The sequence below is a fragment of the Callospermophilus lateralis genome, chromosome 15 (assembly GCF_048772815.1).
Source record: "Callospermophilus lateralis isolate mCalLat2 chromosome 15, mCalLat2.hap1, whole genome shotgun sequence".
In the NCBI taxonomy this organism is placed as follows: domain Eukaryota; kingdom Metazoa; phylum Chordata; class Mammalia; order Rodentia; family Sciuridae; genus Callospermophilus; species Callospermophilus lateralis.
In genome coordinates, this window is record NC_135319.1 from 32050644 (window position 1) to 32071560 (window position 20917).

Sequence of the window (20917 nt, forward strand, 5' to 3'; positions counted from 1 at the left end):
AGCGGATGGAGGCTCGGGCGGCGCGGCGCGCTCATTCCGCGCGGGCGTTGCTGGCAGGGGGCGGCGCAGCCACTGGCCCGGGACCCGGGCTGCGACCCGGGGCGGCGGGCGGCGTCCGGGGCTGGGATGCGCCGGGGGTTCCGAGGTGGCGGCGTCGGCGGCAGCGTCGGCGGCTGCTGGGGGACGAGCTAGCGCCGCGGCGCGGGGACCCAGTCCAGCCCGGCCGGCGAGTGGAGGCGGCGGCGCAGCCCGAGCGGCGGCGGCGGCAGCAGCCGGAGCCTCAGCGCCCCTCGCCCACCATGGCCGCCCAGGGCGAGCCCGGCTACCTGGCGGCACAGTCGGACCCGGGCTCCAACAGTGAGCGCAGCACCGATTCGCCCATGCCCGGGTCCGAGGACGACTTGGTCGCCGGAGCGCCCTTGCACAGCCCCGAGTGGAGCGAAGAGCGCTTCCGCGTGGACAGGAAGAAACTTGAGGCCATGTTACAAGGTAGGCATCCCCCCGCGTCCTTGGACTCCCCGGCTGAGCCCCCAACTCCTTTCCGGACATCTCCGCCCCAGGTCCCGCTACTCCGGCCCACACCCGATTTAGCTTCCCAGCCCCCTCCCCCGCGGGCCGGAGGACACCGGGAATGGGGACCTCGCGGGGCTCCCTACCCTTCCACGCCTCTCAGGTCCCCAGGCAGCGGGGCCCTTGGCTAACTTGATGGGCTCAGGAGAGCCGAAGGCCGAGTGTTCGTCCGAGCGCGCCCAAGTTGTGATCTAGACTTTGGAGACGGACGCCAACTTGAGCCCCGACACCTGGGCTGTGTCATCCAGACGCACTCGGACCGCCAGAGCGAGCGTGTCTGTCGTCTCACTCCCGGGCCGCCTAGAATTCTGGTTTTGTTTCCTTCTTGCATGTTTCCCCTTCTCCCCTGGTCAGTCTCCACTTCCTCCAGCTGAGGGGCCTTCTCTCCCTCGGGGGAAACGCTCTGCAGATGTCAAGGCTTAAGACGGGAGCTCCCGCCCCCGCCCCCCACCCTGCTTCGTCAGGGGCCGGGGTCGGGTGAGAGCCACAGCGCGGGGGTTGTGTCGGGCAGTGCCGCTGTGTTTGAGGACAGTATGTGTTCATCCCCTAACAGGCTTATGAGTTACATTCATTTCATAAAAATCTTACCGTGCGATGAGTGTCTGACTTTGTCTTGCACAACTTGGGCTTTTTTTTTTTTTTAACTCTTTAGTTTCTCTGGGACTTTCCCGGGCAGAAAAGCTGTAATTATACTGGACAAATTCTGATTTATAATGTGAGGATTTGAGTGAACGCTAAAATCCAAGGTCAATTTGACCTTTCTTAAAGACGTTAATTACTAGCCTACTCGAAGCCACTAGTGTGGCTCAGTTCCCACATCCAAAGAGAGAAATGAGGTAGTTAGAATGACTCTCATTGTTAAGATTTGTGGTAGGACCAGGCTTTAGACTCACTAAGCAGTGGTGGTGAAGATTCATTCAGTAGCTAGTGTCCTTTTATCACGGGGGTTTGGAACTTTCCAAACTTTCTTTTTGTGGCTGTATGCATAACTTACTTTGACTTTATCAGTCAGTATATCGCAGTGTGGGAGCCAGTTAGCCATTGGTGGTAATCCAGTGGCTTTTTAGAACAATTAAGCAGGTTATTTTAAGAGAGAACAACATGTTTTCCAAAACAATAACTCGGTGGAAACAAATAGCAAGAGTGTTTGGCAGGAGTCTTTGGATGTGCTACAAACTGTCTCCCTTGTCGCTTATATTTATTGATAAACATCCCTAATACGCCTCATGTCTCTCTTTCTCTCAAATTACATAACTTTCTAAGAGAGTTGTTCCTGTGATAAACTGTTCAAATAAGACTATTACCAGGTGGTTTTGGAAAATAAAGCCTCACTTACATTTCAGTAACTCATTTTGGTAATTTCATTTGTTCCATAGTTCTTTTTGTCTAATTTTTAATTATAAAAATATTAAATTTATGTTGTAAAAATATATTGGATTGAATTAAGACAATATATTATGCATCCTTTTCAACAATTTCCAGTTTGTTCTCTCCATGAGTTTGAAGTTATGTGAAAATTTTCTAGCCTTTTTCTAATAATAAAATTTTCTCATGTTATATCGTGCTTACCTTTTTAACTTGCATAGACAAGTAATAGCAGTCATGTTACCTTCTAGGAAGCCCACATGTATAATCTCAGTTTTAGAAGTGTGTTTTTTTTTTTTTGAGTTAGTTCATTTTCATTTTGAATACAATGAAATATGGGTGAGGCATTTTTAAAATTTGAAGACTGTCTCCTTTGTAGATATGTTATTTTGACGTCCAATGGTTAAAAATTGCTTTACAGTGATAGTTTGTTTTACAGATAATAGAACTAATATTTCTTCAGCAACCTATATATAATAAAATATTAACTTAGTGATTTTGAGCATAATACTTTGATTAACTTTCCAAAATCACCTATAAATGAATTACCACTTTCATGAATGCAAATTTGAACACATTTGACACTAGAACCCAATGCACAGTGTACATTTTATGATGCATACTTCCCAGTATCAAATTATGTAGAATCACCCTTGTTCAAGGAATGACTAGTTTCCTAAACCAAATGTAATCAAGTGCCTTATTGCTTATACCAGGTGGTTATAGCAAGTGTGAGCACTAGAATCATTAAGACCTGGATTATTGACTATTGGGAAAGTTTCTAGACCTCTCCTTGCCCTCAGTTTTCCCATGTGTAAAATGGGGCTAATATTCGAACTTTCTCTTAGGCTTTTGTGAGAATGGAAAGAGATAATGCCTATTAAACTAAAATTTGTTATAGTGATAATAAATCATAAGAGCTTCATATATATCAGCCATTTCTATTATTTTTAATAGTAAATATTGCATCATGGATTCAAGTGGTTTCTAGTGTCTGCCACAACTTATAAGATATAGCATATACTTTATAAATATCTGGGAAAAGAAGAATTTTGCAAATTCATAATTGCTGAACCAAAATCGAAAACAAGATAGTAGGAAGTCCGGCAAGTCAACAAATTTGTTAGTTATTTTTGGGCGGAAAACTTTTCATTTGGAAAGGGTCAAGCAAGTAAAGGTTATATTTGTCTGGTTGAGTTTCTGATTATTGTGAATTTGGGTTGGCTATTTTTCTTTTTACAATAGCCTTAAAATATGTGTGGGTTTTCCATTTTAAGTCTGAATAAGATTGTTGGCCTTTAAGTCTTCAGAGTGTAAATTGGTGATTATAATGCTTGGAATTTGTTTGCAGAAGACTGTCCTGGGGGTAAGTTAATCTTTAATGGTTGTATTTTTATTAGTAGAGAAATTCTTCTACGCAATGGACCAAAAATTCAATGAGGTTAAAATATGGGCAGTAGGGTAGTAGTCAAAGAGATGAAATACCATTCTTGGATGATCATTGAATCCTAAAATAATTGATACCCATAAAAACCACCAGACCGAAAATGGAGGGGGAAAAAAAAATCACTAGTTTTTTTTTTTTTGTGTGTGTGTGTGTTTGATTTAATAACTACTTTGGAGCAGCCATGAAGAATGTCTGACATTTTCATTGGAATCTAAATGACACTTATTGATTTTCCCAGGCGATGGTTTTCTAAATGAGAATTTACTTCTGAATGTAATTTAGGTTTTTAATGGGTGTGGTCAGCCTTGAAATGAATACCATGGACAGCATTTTTCAGTGATAAAGGAAAATCATTTTTAATTTCTTCAATGCTGATCTTCAAAATTTAGATTTCTTGTTTCTTGTCATATAGTAATGTTGACTCATTTAGGACAATTAAATGTGAGTTATGATATTAAAATGGGAGGGAAAATGTTAGAGAGGAAAGTATGGGAAAAAGTTGGAAGTAATTGGTCAAGAGAGTCAGAGATATAGTCCTGGTGTTTACCAAAGTACTGAGGCAAATACAGAATTTCTGTATTAATGCTTTTTTTTTTTAAGATAAAAAATTATGTGTACCATCAAATTAAAAATTTCCACATAAGATTCAGAAGCATAAGCATTTTCATAATTACCAATGCTTTGTGTTTCAGTAGAGAAAGAAGGGAGCATTCACAGGAGCAGGGTTGGGGGTGACTTATTTACATGAATGGTGATTGACATCTGGTGGGTTTTTAAACTGCACTGCTGCTGAAGGTTTTAGAAACCACGTTGCACTTTTACAATACTGGGCAGAACTGGAATCATTTATTACTGCTTGCTTGAGTAGCAGAACAAGCCACCAAAACAGAGGTTGTCATACTCACTGATTAAAAGTATGAGTAGCAATTATATTATCTCTTTAATGCAGCAAACTTTTGTCATATGGTCTGATAAAATATAATAATTTCTTAGATATTGTTGAGAAAGCAGAAAGGAATAGGAAGAGGAAATATTTGAAAATGGGAGAGTATTGGAAGTGAAGATTAAGAGTAAAGCTAAAATGAATAGAGCTTTCCAGCTAGTGCTTGATCAAGGATAGCCGATAAGAATAACAAATCAAGTAACTTTATGAAGCTGGGTCAGATCTTGATTAAGTACAAGCTTAAGTGCACAGGGCCGGGTCAGATCTAGATTTGAATTTTGGTGTTACCTTTGAATAGGAAACTTGGGAAAATTTATTACATGCAGCCCCATTTCTAAATGGGGGATATTAGCAATAGTTCTTTTACATCCTGAGTAGTTGGTGACAATTAAGGGGAAAAATATGTATGTAAAATATCATGGTTCTAGCCATATAGGAAGTGCTTAAAAGTAATTATAATGACAATATTCACTATAAACCATAATTTTCTTAAGCTGAAAATGAAAATCAAATTTCATGGAAAATGAATATAATGATTTTTATGATTAATGAACATTAACAGCTGTCTAAATACTTTTATTGGTCTCCCTGGTAGCTGGTAGTGTGTTGAGTGGATTAGCCCTTGTAAAGATAGTTAAATATATAACTGAGTAGGCTTCCCTAGTCGTGACTGTGGAATTGTAGATTTTGCTCAGGATGAGAGGGCTTTTGACCCTCTTCAGTTGTGATTGTTGTTGCTGTGAGTGTCTTTCATTCTTTGAATAGTCCTGAGTCATTCACTTTTGCTATTTTTACTAAAGACAAGCAGCAAAATCAATCATTCTCTCTTCTAGTTATATGTTGTTCTAAACTTGAGTCATTTATTGGTGCCTACAAAAGATCTTTTTGAAAGAAAACGCTTTGCTCTGAACTAAGTTGTTCTATTTGCTCACCTGGAAAGTGGGATAATAATAGTCCCACCATATGGAGATGTGAGCACTGAACAGGAGAATGCACCACATTAGAATGTTTATCCCAGGGCTGGGCACATGACACTTAGCAAACATTAGTGGAGCTGCAGCACTTTCTCACGTGATAGATAAAGATTTCAAAACACTAGAAAGCAAACACTTGCCAGTTTATTTAATTTTTAAAAAATTGCTCTGAATCCTTTATTTGGGGTGGTGGTGGTGGAGGAGTGCTTGATTTATTATTAAATGAAAGTCTTCCTTTAAAAAAAAAAATCAGTTTGTTAGGGCAATTGAAGTTGAGTCCCAGAGCAGAATTGAAAGGTAAAGTGCTTTATAGACTAATTGAAAAAACACATCGGACATTATGTAGCTTGGCAGTAAAAATCTTAGGAGCTGCCTGCATGCCTGCCTGGAATGAGGTTCTCACTTTGCCACTGGTGGAGGCCTGTGAAGATGTGATCTGGGCTCATGGGCACAGAGTGAGCACTTGGTAATTGTGCATACTCAGTAAATCTTATCTGGGAAGACTCGTGAGGTTTTGGTTAAGTTGATCATTGATCATTCAAACATAGCTAGAGAGGTTTGTTGCATTGATGACTTTTATAGACAGGAATGTATTTGGCTGTGACTAAGAGAAAGCCTAACATGGAGTGGGTGACACAACCCAGGAGTGTACCATCCTCACTTCACAAGAAGTCCGGGGTTAAGGGGTGCAGGCCTTGACAGCTGCTCAAGGGCATGAAGGTGCCTGGCATCTCTTCTCCTTCTCAGTTTCATTATCTTTAGCCTGTGGCTTTTGGCCTCATTTGTGCAATGTGGTTTTGGTTATGTCCAGAGGTACACATCTGTGATCTGTGAGGGGAAAAGGGGGAAAACAAAAATAATTCTCTTTTCAAGATTTTTTTTCTTTCCATATGACAAAGAATTCTCTTCTCCTGGAAGTTATTATATATTTACTTCTTTGGTCATTGTTTGCTGCAAGAGACTCTGGCAGTGTGTCTTTTCCAACCCTCTAGTTGAAGTGGGCAAGCAAGAATGGGGTCAGGGTGGATGCTGGATGTTTGATTTTATAGCTTTGACACAGTGGGCAGAGCAGAGGAGCCTTGTGACCCCAGATTCCAAGTGTGACTGAAGCCCAAGTTTATCTGTTTTGGAGACTTTGGCCTGTCCTGTCAATCCTTACCAATTTAGATTTTCTGGTAATCATACATAGATGGAACTTTCTTCTAAACACAATCCAGGTGTAAACAGAGGAAACACCCTTGGATCATCTAAAGCTGTTTTCACCTTATTATTCCTTTTATCAACAGGACCTAGATCCACTGAGAATTGAAATTATTGTTGGAAACACCCTTGATCATCTAAAGCTGAAAACTGAAATTATTGTTGTGTTTTTTTTTTGTTATTGTTGTTTGCTAAACATGTGCCTTGGAAATATCTTTTTTATCTTCATTGTTTTGTCCACATCAAATGTTTTTTCCCTATCAAAAAATTACATAACACAACATAAACTCTAAGATCTCTTTCTTCCTAAGATATCCTCTCTTTCTGCTACCCATCTCCAGTTTCTTTTGGTAGTAACTGTTTCGAGTATAGTTTGAGCTCCTGCTCTTTTGGCTTTATATAGATTGATCACTCTAGTGTAATCCGGCCAACAAAGCCAGAGTTTGTTCAGGAGATGAAGTCATTTTTCAGGCACTTTGATGGAATTATTATCAAGTTTGTGCCATGCTTTGCTATTTGAAACTGTCTAGAATCATGAGCCAATAAAGTATTCTGAGTTTATATCATTCATGTTAAGATAGAGCTCTCACTGAACAATGCATGAGGTGACAGTAACCATACATATATATGCATTTATGTAAAATGCTTAATAAACCACCACAGATGAGGCATGATTTTAATACTAATTTTAATGGCTTTTTCAGTGTGTGGAGATGACCTTGGCAAGTAACTTTTGTTGTTATGTTTCAAGAGCCAACGCATTTGATTTTTTTTTAATCCTTTGGTATTAGTGTTTAGGACAGCGTGTTAAAACCATCAAGAGAAACACTTTGTGGATGTTATGCATTTGTATATCCCTAAAATATGAATCCACTAATAACTGTAGGTGATGAAAGCATTTATATATGTAGTATTAAATTCTTTTCCCATTTATGAGGTTGGCATATGAAAGAATAATGCTCCCTTTTTAGCTGTAATGTAGTTTCTCTCGTCACAGTGAGAAAGACAATCATATATTAATCTGCATATTGAGCTTAATATGGACTTTAACTTCATTTCTTGAATAGAAAAGAGACTAGCAGTAGAATTTGAAAATTAGCCATTGCTTTTATTTCAATGATTTGAAAAGTAATACTTATTAAACAGTACTTGAAAATTCACTTTTATGAATGTAAACAAAACAAATCAAACAAACAACAACAACAGTAACAACAACAACAACAAACCAAAAGTCATCCTGAAGTCCAAAATCTAGCCATAACCCATGATGTTATTTTGTGAAAAATTTTCCTGATCTTTAAAAATATGCTCACATATAATATATTTTTGCAGGACATAATGAGTTCCTACTGTATGTCAGGTGCAGTGTTAAGTTTTGGAGATGCAGGTGAAACCAAGATAAATATGGTCCTTACCTTTGTGTGACTTTAATTCTGTACTCTGATCATAACTCCTCTGTTTCACTTAGTATTCTACTATAGGTATTTTCTGTTTCATTAAAGATTATTGAAGAACATGGTTTTAAATATCTACATAATTCCCTTGACATGCACTTTGTTTAATGTTATAACAACATAAGAAGACTTTTAGTTGGCCAGATAGTGGGAAGAACCAAATGTTTATATTCATACTGCTCAGGGCTTAGATCCTGGCTTTATCATTTATTAGCCATGTGGCCCGGGACAAATCAATAACTTCTTTGAGCCTCAGTGTCCTCATCTCTAAAATTGGTATATAAGTGTCTTCTAGATCATGGCTGGGCTAGAAATAATGTACACAAAGAATCCATAAGTGCCAGCTATGGAGCAGGTACTCAAGGAATGGCAGTATTGAATACTAATACGGTGCCCCAAACACTTTGCCTAAAAAGCCTTTCATGTATCATTGGTTATTTGAATAGGAAAAATTCTTACTAGTAAAATATTTTGGATCAAAATGAAACTGGAGTTTTGAGGCGAAACTTGATTCTGTGCTTCTGCTAGCAAATGAGACTGGAGTTTCTCTACTTCTGCTGGCAGGTGAGGTCTGTGTAAGGTGCAGGTCTCTGAAGCCCCGAAGTGTTGCTGCTCTTAATGTTGGCAGACCCCAGCAGCTCACTGTCAATGTCCTCTTCCTTTTGGGTTCTTGTTTCATAAATTCGAAGAATGAAATCCACAGACCAGGAAGAGTAAGTGTAAGAGTACGATTTATTGAGATTAGAAACAGGAATAGAACTACTGCAGTGCAAGAAGGGACCTGATAGCAAGTTTTCTCCATGAAACTGTGCTAGTTTAGGGCTTTATATAGCACTTGGGTCACTGTGATTGGTCCAAATTTATGCTAATTAGGATTTGGAAGAAGTACCTACTAGATATGTTTGGAAATGTACTAACACTGTTGGTCCAATTTTATGATGGAAATGTACTAATGTGGTCAATTCTCCAGTCCCAACTTCCATTCAGGTCTGCCCTGCTTTCATTTTTTCTCCACAGATCAGGAAGTGGGAGTTTGAGGTCATAGGATGGGGCTGCAGTGCAGGTGTCTGTTCCCGTGCCCAGGCAGGCTCCACTGAGTAGACTGTGCCTAAGGGCCATGGGCAGCCACTTCCTGCTCCACTGCTCCCACTTCTCAGCAGGGACTAGTAGGTTGGCTGCTGGGGCTGCCCCGGAGAGCCATGTTAAAAGGGCACGGACATCTTAAGGCTCTTGATCAATTTTGCAAAATTATTTTCTAGGAAGGTTTTCAGGTTAGGAAAAATGGACAGCAGATTTGTAGGATATCTGCTTCTTATATCTGGCTTGTTTGAGCAGGCAGTTATGAGATATTAGGAAACAACTAAATTAACAATATAGGGTTAGAATTCTGCTTTGCTTTTTTTTTTTTCACTGAAAAATTTAAGTAAGTCTCTTTCTTCTGATTAGCATGCCTGTGGATCAATAGTTCTTAAAAATCATGTGCATGAAAACCACCTGGGTAGTTGGCTTAACAAGGCAAACTGTGGACCTCTCTCAGAGAGCCCAGACTCTCTGTCTGAGGGTGCTGTTGCAAGTGGTGGCAGAGGTCTGCATTTTGGAAAGACTCATGTTAAGTTTGATGTAGGTGGTCCCAGGACCACACTGAGATGTGTTGTTAGGTGGTTAGAGGAAGGTCAGATAATTGAAGTTAAGAAGACTTATATTCTTTTCTTTCTTTGATTCCCTTTATCCTTGAAACTAGTTCTTTTTTCATGTTCTCATACCATCTTGAAGCATTTTAGTCCAGGAACATAATTTATCACTGCATGTTGTTTGTAGTAGATTATTGTATGGGTTTGGGAATGACACAAACCTATCTATATTCTCATGAAGGGGATATAGTGTCTTTATTATTGGACTGTAGACCCAGAATGCATTCAGTTTTCTTAGACAGTCCCATTAAGTTAGGAATAATAGACAACTAGTTAATATTTCATAAAACAATAAGAAAGCACACACTTTTTATTCTAGGCATTTAAAAAGTGATATGAAGAGAACTTTTTTAAAAAAGGATAATAATCATTTGTAATCTCATTTTTCTGCCTTAAAATATAGTCCTTGGGTTATTTGCATAGAGTTCATATAATTGCTTTTGTGTGGCATTAACTACTATTTTTAAGCCAGCATTTTGATTTACTCTATTAAATTTTTTTTGTATTTCTAAGTAGTTTACAGAAATAATATTTTACGGTTGAATAATAATACATTGGATCTAAAATTATTTCTTACAACTGTGGACTATCTTATAGTGAACATAGTTACATACCTCTTTTCCCCTTTGGAGCTATATGTTGACAAAAAAATGTTTGGAGAATTGGGTGTTGAAGAATGATGGGAATTTTGACATAGCAGCTAACTTTTAACAAGCACCTAATATGTGTGAGTTTCTCTTCCTGGTGCTTTATGCCTGTTCAGTATCTCAGAACACAACCCACGAAATGCAGATGCTTTTGGGAAAAGCTTTAAACTTATTAAGTTTGGACCCCCCTCACCTTTTTAAAAAATTCTGATTGGATCTAGACACCAGTGTCCTTTTAGCATTGTTGTAGAGTTTAGGCTCTACATCTACATCATAGGATGGGGCTGCAGTGCATGTGTAGAGACAACTGTTCTGAGTTCAGGGGGAACACTGCTTCTTATGTCCCCTGCCAAAATGCAGAGGATCCTGATGGTAGACAGAAGGATGCATTAGAATTCTCAGTGAGAAGATAGACATTCTAAGGCTCTGCCTTCTACTAGGTTTGTTTAAATTTTCTTATTTTCTCCCTTTGTGAACTGGAGATAATAATACCTCTCTCCAGGGTTATTGTGAAGATTATATGATAATGTTTATAAAGTTGGCTTAAAATTGGAGCCCTGTAAGTGATCTGTGTTTTTCAAATTCATCTTGTATTTTTCTCCAGTATCTAACCCAATGCTGTGAAATAGCTGGACTGTGTTTATAGAATAAATGACCCGTGATAGGTCTGGATTAAAACCTTTGTCCAATTTTGGTCTAGTGGACCTAGCATTGACCCCATAGAATGGAACTTTAAAGCTAAGGCATGTACTTGGCCTTATGAAATACCAAACAGTTCTGCCTTGTAATTAAGGTAGAGCAGTTCTCCATGTGCAAGATGGTCTTTGTTCATCCTTAGTGTAGGGAATACGTAGAATGTTATACTATTAATGATAGCACATTAGTGTGGCATTTTGAATGCAAAACAGTTCAAGTGAGGTTAATACTAAATAATTTATATCTGTATTTGATCTGGATTAGTGTTAAAATTGAAGTTTGTCAAGCTTTATATAACTTTCAATTTTTTTTTTTAGCTGCAGACATTGGATGATCTTGTTCTTGGCATAACATCTTCGAATATTTGCTTAAATGTGATTTTAAAGTATCTCAGTGAGATAATCCACTCCCCCAAATGAGAGAAGTCTTTTATAAAAGTCAGTTTGTTCTCTGTACTGGGATCGTTATTGAGTTATTCTGAGTTAGAAGGAAATAACCTACTTGTCTCAGTAGAGTGATTGACCACAAGTCAGGGGACTTGAGTTCATGATTCACTCATGCCACTGACACTTTTACCTGGGACAGCTTTGTAAGGCTTTGGATTAGAAGCCCTTTAATAATCTCTTCCAGCTCTCATATTCCAAATCGTTTGCTCAGTATGTAATATAGCCATGTTGGAGGCTGACGCACTTCTATGTACGTGAGTGGTTTGGGCAGGACTTTGTCTTGCTGTGTCCCTACACAGGAGCTTTCCCTGTGGATGGGGAAGCTGGTCAAGTGCTGATAGTTGGGAGTGTCTTGGCTGTGGAAGAGCAAGAACTGGCAGGAGGGCTAACCACAGGCTGTTTTCTGACATTTTGGCGGTCAGTTTGCAGCACCCTGAATTCTAAATGGTGGATGTTAGCCCAGGTAAGATTTTTCCATAATAATTGAGCAGGGGTTACAATGTCAACCACAGTTGACACTTGTTGGTGTTGACGTCCTGTGCTAGAGGAACAGCAGAGTTTGTATGCTTCCCCAAGTAGCATCTTTTTGTCACTTTTTCCTTGTCCTCTGCCAGCATGTCCAGTTATCAACCTTCTTGTGCCAGGATTTATATGGCAGCTAAACTGCTAGAGTTACACAGCATGGAAATGAAATAATATTTAGTAGAACAAAATGCTAATTAAAAATAACGTTATACTCCATGGATGTATCGTATGTCAAAATACACTCTACTGTCATGTATATCTAAAAAAGAACAACAACAACAAAAAGACATCTATGTGTCCAAATTTCAGGTATTTTCAGAATTCCTTTAATTGATTAAGTATTGAACACTAACACAATATTTCCCCTACCTTTCATGGAAGACCACTTAGCTTGTATTGTCTACATTTTTTGATTTGATCTTTTATTGTATTCTGAGCTTTTTTGGAATTATTTAAAGCACAGTCAATATTTTGGCAAGATTTTATTGTTTTTTCAATTGCTTAATTGGAATGTTTTAATTTTAAAAAGTAAGAAAATTACATGTTGAAATTAGCTGCTACAGGAGGAATCATGTAAAGAAATGTTTATTTTACTTTGAGGGATATTTTTTAAATTAATTTTTTATATAGGAAAGGGAGACCCAATATTATCACAGATCTGTAACATTTTGATAATTTAGTAAAATGTGGTTGGTACTCATATTGTCATCGAAACAGAAATACTGTCTTAAATCTACATTTACCATTAGTGAATGGACATCTGGGATGTATTATCTATGTAAATTATATTTGACCAAGTCAAGACAATTAGGATTTGGCAACAAAACATTATAAAAATTGATTTTAATTTAACAGAAATTCTGCATAAATGACTAGCTTTTGAGCTTGTAAAAATTGTCTTCTCAAAAATCATTTGGGAATAGCGAGGCTGTGTACAATGAGAAGTTGTTGGAAAAAATCTTGAGTGTATATTACGGGACTATAGATGTGAAGGAGGCCATTTATCTTTAAAAGGAATACAACCTCATGAAAGAAGAAAGCTACTTGCACCCTTCCTCCTCCTCCTCTTTTTTTTTTTTTTTTTTTATGGTACTGGGGATCGAACCTAGGGCCTGAGGCATACCAGGCAAACACTCTACTGCTGAACCACATCTCCAGTGCTCCCTACTTGCACTTCTTAACAGAAAACAAAAACAAAAACAAAAATACCATAGAGCAAGGCCATACTTACTCAATGCGCATTTTACCTTGGGGTCACCTACCTCCATCCATAAATGCAATAACAGAACAAGAAGAGTCAAATAGGAAGAAGGCAAAGTCAATTCAATGATGCACTATTTATTTTGTTACTGATGTGGGTGTCTGCTACCTCTGGTATCCCAAGGGCTATGTCCTTAATCCATCCACCTAAGGGATTAAAAAGGTAGATATATGTCTGTCACCTTCCTCTTTGAGGAGATTTGAGGTTTGGCCTCATGGAAACTACCTTCCCTGCATTTCTAGGTTACATACATTTGAGACCAACTGGCCTCCAGAAGCATCCAAGTTCCCAGGGAAAGAAGTGAAAAGCACCTCTGGTGTAAGCTTGAGGCACTGTCAGCACAAAGAGGTTTGTTACCTAGGTGGAGCTCTTGCTGTATCTTGATTGGAATCAAAGATGAAGCACAGTAGAGGGGTGAGATGGTAAAGAAAATGTGGGTCCAGTCAGTGTTTTTTATATATTTTAAATTAAAAAATTCAGAAAGGTGGATGACTACAGTTGAGTAAACTTTATGATATTACATAAACAAACCTATTTGTAGTCAACAAGTTGGAGGAATAGGAGGCCCTCCCTCCACAAATGAAACAATTTATGAACCAGAGAAGACTACGACAATGCCAGAAATCAGTCACAGAATCACGGTGCTCCAGGAAAACTAAAAACTAAGTGCTGCAGCATTGAAATAGGTAAAAGAAAGTTGTTTCACTCTATTTGGGTCAGTCCCTCTCCCAAGCAAACACAGTTTATGATTGAGAAGACAGGCACAATGTGTGGTTTCTCTATTCAGTGTTCTGACTTTTTGAACTACCCAAGAGACCAGTTTCTGTCTTGCCTGACTTGGAGGAACTGGCATACTTTGGATATCTAGTGGTGCTTGAGAACAAAAGAAAGCTCAGGGGATTCAGTGCCAAATAACCTGTAGTACTGCAGATAGACACCAGAGGGAGCAAAAATCTGCAAGTTCTTATAAAAGAAACTGGAAAACCTGTCTGAAATTACACACATAATCTTAGAAAAGACACATTCCTCTAAAAGGTTTGTAAGTCTCCCAGAATCTCTAACTGGGCTGGTTGGTGAATGTCTTTCTCCACACAAAGCCCATGTGAAAGTCTGGCAGGAGTTGTTTTTTTTTTTTCAGACATAAAAAGCAAAACAAAAATAATAAGTTGCATGAAGAAACAGGGAAACACAGCCCAATTAAAGGAACAAAAAAAAATCTCCAGAAATTAATCTAAAGGAACAGAGCTCTGTGAATTGCTTACCAAATAATTATCAAAGACAAAACAAAACAAACAAAACAAAAACAAAAACACATTAGCTCAGTTTACTACAAGGGAAAATAGACAATGAAACTATGCATAAAGAAAATTAATATCAATAGGGAAATATTGGAGAACAATATTGGCTAGATTATATTGTTATGTCATGTGCATATGTGGACATTTAACAACAGAGCCCATCATTATATATAATTACAATGCACCAATAAAAATTTGGAAAAAGTAGTATCAACAATGAGATAGAAAATATAAAATAGAAGCAAACAAATTCTGAAACTGTGGATACAATATAGAATAGAAAAACTGACTTGGGAATCAACAAGTAAGCAGAAGAAAGACAAGTGAAGAAAGTAAGTGAAGTGGAAGACAGGTTATTTGAAATTAGTCACGTGAAACAATGTTTTAGTCAGTGACAGGTGACATATACAATGCTGGATACACGGAATTATGGGGGACCTGAAAAATTCCTCTTGCCTAGTGATGTTGTAGCTGTTGCAACATTGTAGAGCAACATATTACTCACATGTAGTTGGCAATGATAGTGTAAACAAACCTGTTGTGTTAATTGTATAGAAGTATAGAATACTACAGTGATCCGGCCACATCAATGTTAATAGCAGCTTAACTCACAGGAGCTAAACTATGGAACCAACCTTGGTGTCCTTCAACAGATGAATGGATAAAGAAAATGTGGTATATATACACAATGAAATATTACTCAGCCTCAAAAAAGAATTAAATGATGGCATTTGCAGGTAAATGGATGGATCTGGAGAACATCATGCTAAATGAAATAAGTTAATCCCCCCAAAACCAAATGCCAAATGTTTTCTGTGATATTTGGACACTAGTTCACAATAAGCGGGGGGTGCTAGGAAAGACTAGAGTTACTTTGGATTAGGCAGAGGGAAGTGAAAGGAGGGGGAAGGTTGTAGATAAGAAGGATAATAGAATGAATTGGTCATTATTGCCCTATGTGCATATTTGACTGTGTGACTGGTATGATTCTACATTGTATACAACCAGAAGAATGAGGTAGTTATACTCCATTTATGTATGATCTGTCAAAATGCATTCTACTTTCATGTATACCTAATTAGAACAAATAAAAAGATTAAAAAAAGAAGTATTGCACATATAATTATGTATAGTACATGATCCTTGATATTGATAATAAACAACCATATTACTGGCATATGTACTTAATATACTATGCATTTAATCATTGTTTTAGAGAATATTTCTTCTATTTATAAAAAATTTACTATAAAATGGTATGTTGTGTTATGCTGACACATTTACCATGTCTCTTGATTGCATAAGAGGCCAATTTGAGTGATTCATCTATACTATCTTGTTTATATAAGTACACTCTAAGATGTTTGCAAAATGACACAATTTTTAACAATGCATTTCTCAGAGAGCACTCCTGTTGTTAAATGGTTCATGACTGTGTATGTTAGAGGTAAAAAAAGAAAAAGAAAATCCAAAAACAAAGTCTAAGGGACTTATGAGACACCATCAGGTGGAACAGTACTTTATATGTGTTATGGAAATTCAGAAGAAGATAGAAAGAATGAGGAAAAGAGCATATATGAAGTTATAATGGCTGTAACTTCCAAATCTGAGAGGGAAATGGGTATCCAAATTCAAAAAGCTCAGAGAACTGAAACTATGATGAAACCAAAGAAATCTATATTAAAACACATTATTATAAACCTGTCAAAGAGAATCTTGAAAACCGCAAGAGAAAAGCAATTCATTGTGAACAGGGAATTCTATAACAGTATCAATAGATTTCTCAGCAAAATCATCACAAGACAGAATGAAGTGGGATGATACGTTAAAAGGTCCAAAGAAAACAAACTACCACCTAAGAGTAGCACACAAAGCAAAATCATCTTTCAAAAATGTAGCACACAAAGCAAAATCATCTTTCAAGAGTAAGGCTGGTTCAATATATGGAAATCAATAAATGTTATTCACCACATCAATAGACTTAAAGATAAGAACCACAGATGCAGAAAAAGCATTTGACAAAATACAGCATCCCTTTATGTTCAACATGCTAGAAAAACTAGGGATAAAAGGAACTTACCTCAACATTGTAAAAGCTATATATGCTAAACTTCAGGCTAGCATCATCCTGAATGGAGAAAAACTGAAGGCATTCCCTCTAAAAACTGGAACAAGAGAGGGATGCCCTCTCTCACCACTTCTATTCAATTTAGTTCTCGAAATACTAGCCAGAGCAATTAGACCAAAGAAATTAAAGGCATAAAAATAGGAAAAGAAGAACTTAAATTATCACTATTTGCGGATGATATGATACTATATCTAACAGACTCAAAAGGGTCTACAAAGAAACTACTAGAGCTAATGAATGAATTCAGCAAAGTGGCAGGATATAAAATCAACACGCATAAATCAAAGGCATTCCTGTATATCAGTGACAAATCTTCTGAAATGGAAATGAGGACAACCACCCCATTCACAATACCCTCAAAAAAAATAAAATACTTAGGAATCAACCTAACAAAAGAGGTGAAAGATTTATATAATGAAAACTACAGAACCCTAAAGAGAGAAATAGAAAAAGACCTTAGAAGATGGAAAAATATACCCTGTTCATGGATAGGCAGAACTAACATCATCAAAATGGCGATATTACCCAAAGTTCTCTATAGGTTTAATGCAATGCCAATCAAAATCCCAACGGCATTTCTTGTAGAAATAGAGAAAGCAATCATGAAATTCATATGGAAAAACAAAAGACCCAGAATAACAAAAACAATTCTAAGCAGGAAGGGTGAATCAGGTGGCTTAGCGGTACCAGATTTCAAACTGTACTACAGAGCAATAGTAACAAAAACAGCATGGTACTGGTACCAAAACAGGCAGGTGGACCAATGGTACAGAATAGAGGACACAGAGGCCAATCCACAAAACTACAACTTTCTTATATTCGATAAAGGGGCTAAAAGCATGCAATGGAAAAAGGATAGCATCTTCAACAAATGGTGTTGGGAAAATTGGAAATCCATATGCAACAAAATGAAACTGAATCCCTTTCTCTTGCCATGCACAAAAGTTAACTCAAAATGGGGATCAAAGAGCTTGATATCAAATCAGAGACTCTGTGCCTGATAGAAGAAAAAGTTGGCTCCAATCTACATATTGTGAGTTCAGGCTCCAAATTCCTTAATAGGACGCCCATAGCACAAGAGTTAATAACTAGAATCAACAAATGGGACTTACTCAAACTAAAAAGTTTTTTCTCAGCAAGAGAAACAATAAGAGAGGTAAATAGGGAGCCTACATCCTGGGAACAAATTTTTACTCCTCACACTTCAGATAGAGCCCTAATATCCAGAGTATACAAAGAACTAAAAAAATTAAACAATAAGATAACAAATAACCCAATCAACAAATGGGCCAAAGACCTGAACAGACACTTCTCAGAGGAGGACATACAATCAATCAACAAGTACATGAAAAAATGCTCACCATCTCTAGCAGTCAGAGAAATGCAAATCAAAACCACCCTAAGATACCATCTCATTCCAGTAAGATTGGCAGCCATTATGAAGTCAAACAACAACAAGTGTTGGCAAGGATGTGGGGAAAAGGGTACACTTGTACATTGCTGGTGGGACTGCAAATTGGTGCAGCCAATTTGGAAAGCTGTATGGAGATTCCTGGGAAAGCTGGGAATGGAACCACCATTTGACCCAGCTTTTGCCCTTCTCGGACTATTCCCTGAAGACCTTAAAAGAGCGTACTACAGGGATACTGCCACATCGATGTTCATAGCAGCACAATTCACAATAGCTAGACTGTGGAACCAACCCAGATGCCCTTCAATAGATGAATGGATAAAAAAAAATGTGGCATTTATACACCATGGAGTATTACGCAGTACTAAAAAATGACAAACTCATGGAATTTGCAGGGAAATGGATGGCATTAGAGCAGATTATGCTAAGTGAAGCTAGCCAATCCCTAAAAAACAAATGCCAAATGTCTTCTTTGATATAGTGAGAGCAACTAAGAACAGAGCAGGGAGGAAGAGCATGAGGAAAAGATTAACATTAAACAGAGACATGAGGTGGGAGGGAAAGGGAGAGAGAAGGGAAATTGCATGGAAATGGAAGGAGACCCTCATTTTTATACAAAATTACATATAAGAGGTTGTGAGGGGAAAGGGAAAAAAAAACAAGGGAGAGAATTAAATTACTGCAGATGGGGTAGAGAGAGAAGATGGGAGGGGAGGGGAGGGGAGGGGGGATAGTAGAGGATAGGAAAGGCAGCAGAATACAACAGTTACTAATAGGGCATTATGCAAAAATGTGGATGTGTAACCGATGTGATTCTGCAATCTGTATTTGGGGTAAAAATGGGAGTTCATAACCCACTTGAATCTAATGTATGAAATATGATATGTCAAGAGCTTTGTAATGTTTTGAACAACCAATAAATAAAAATGAAGAGTAAGGGGCGAGGTTCTGTCTCAGTGGTGGAGAGAGCTTGCATAGCATGCGTGAGGCACTGGGTTCGATCCCTGGCACCACCTAAAAATAAACAAATAGATAGATGAATATTGTAGATGAATATTGTATTCATCTACAACTAAAAAATATTTTAAAAAATTAAGAAGTAAGTCATGACCTTCCTGGATAAACAAAAACTGAAGAGTTCATAATGACTAGACTTGCTTTGTAAGAATTGATAAAAGAGTCCTTCAAGTGGAAACAAGGGAATGTGAGATAAGAACATGAAAGCATATGGAAATAGGAAGCTCTCTGGTAAAGAAAATACCTATAGAGTCACAAAGATGCCAAAAACATGCAATGGAGAAAAGATAGCCTCTTCAACAAATGGTGTTTGAAAAACTGGAAATCCATATGCAACAAAATGAAATTAAACCCCTATCTCTCACCATGCACAAAACTCAAATCAAAATGGATCAAGGACTTCGGAATACAACCAGAGACCTGTGTTTAATAGAAGAAAAGGTAGATCCTAATCTCTATCATGTGGGATTAGGCCCCAACTTCCTTAATTAGAATCCTGTGGCACAAGAATTAAAATCAAGAATCAATAAATGGGATGGACTCAAACTAAAAAGTTTCTTCTCGGCAAAAGAAACAATCTGTGAGGTGAATAGAGAGCCTACATTTTGGGAACAAATTTTTACCCCTCACACATCAGATAGAGCACTAATCTCTAGGGTATATAAAGAACTCAAAAAGCTAAAGGCCAAAAAAACCAAATAACTTAATCAATAAATGGGCCAAGGACATGAACAGACACTTCTCAGAAGATGATATACAATCAATCAACAAATATACAAAAAAATGTTCATCATCTCTAGCAATTAGAGAAATGCAAATCAGAACCACTCTAAGATTTCATCTCACTCCAGGCAGAATGGCAGCTATTATGAAGACAAACAACAATAAGTGTTGGCAAGGATGTGGGGAAAAAGGCACACTCATACATTGCTGGTGGGACTGCAAATTGGTCCAGCCAATATGGAAAGCAGTATGGAGATTCCTTGGAAATCTGGGAATGGAACCACCATTTGACCTAGTTATCCCTCTCCTTGGACTATACCCAAAGGATTTAAAATCAGCATACTACAGGGACACAACCACATCAATGTTTATAGCAGCAAAATTCACAATAGCTAAACTGTGGAGCCAACCTAGATGCTGTTGTTCAGTGGATGAATGGATAAAAAAAATGTGGCATATATACACAATGGAATTTTACTCAGCAATAGAAGAGAAAAAAATCATGTCATTTGCAGGTAAATGGATGGCGTTGGAGAAGATAATGCTAAGTGAAGTTAGCCAATCCCCAAAAAACAAATGCCAAATGTTTTCTCTGATATAAGGAGGGTGACTCATAGTGGGGTAGGGAGGGGGAGCATGGGAGGAATAGATGAACTCTAGATAGGGCAGAGGGGTGGGAGGGGAAGGGAGGAGGCAGGGGATTAGCAGGATGGTGGAATGTGATGGACATCATTATCCGAAGTACATGTATGAAGACATGAATTAGTGTCAGCATACTTTCTGTACAAACAGAGGTATGAAAAATTGTTCTATATGTGTAATAAGAATTGTGATGCATTCCACTGTCATGTATTTAAACAATAAAACCAATTAAAAAAAAGTCACAAAGAAAATGGGAATGGAATCAAAGCGTATTACTGCAAAAACTCAATAAAATATAAAGAAAAACTACGAGAGAGGAAAATAGGGATAAAATAGCTGTAAGACATAGAGAACAATTAACAAAGGTAATAGGATACAGAAAAAGCAACGTTTGGGGGAATTTTACAGCAGTAAACACCTACATTACAAAAAATGGAAGATTTCCAATCAACAGCCTAACTTTATACCTGGAAGAACTA

At 37.9% G+C, this 20917-nt stretch overlaps 1 protein-coding gene across 2 annotated transcripts in view; it reads left to right on the forward strand.

The window, feature by feature from the left end:
* Positions 1-299: 299 nt before the first annotated feature.
* The window catches only part of Bicc1 (BicC family RNA binding protein 1), a 274950-nt gene continuing 254332 nt past the window's right edge, over positions 300-20917 (forward strand). Inside the window, exon 1 of one of the 2 annotated variants that reach the window (XM_076834425.1) lies at positions 300-489. In XM_076834425.1, the coding sequence (XP_076690540.1) occupies positions 300-489 (190 nt within the window). The remainder of the gene's footprint in view (positions 490-20917) is intronic. The other variant, XM_076834426.1, reaches the window with a different exon arrangement.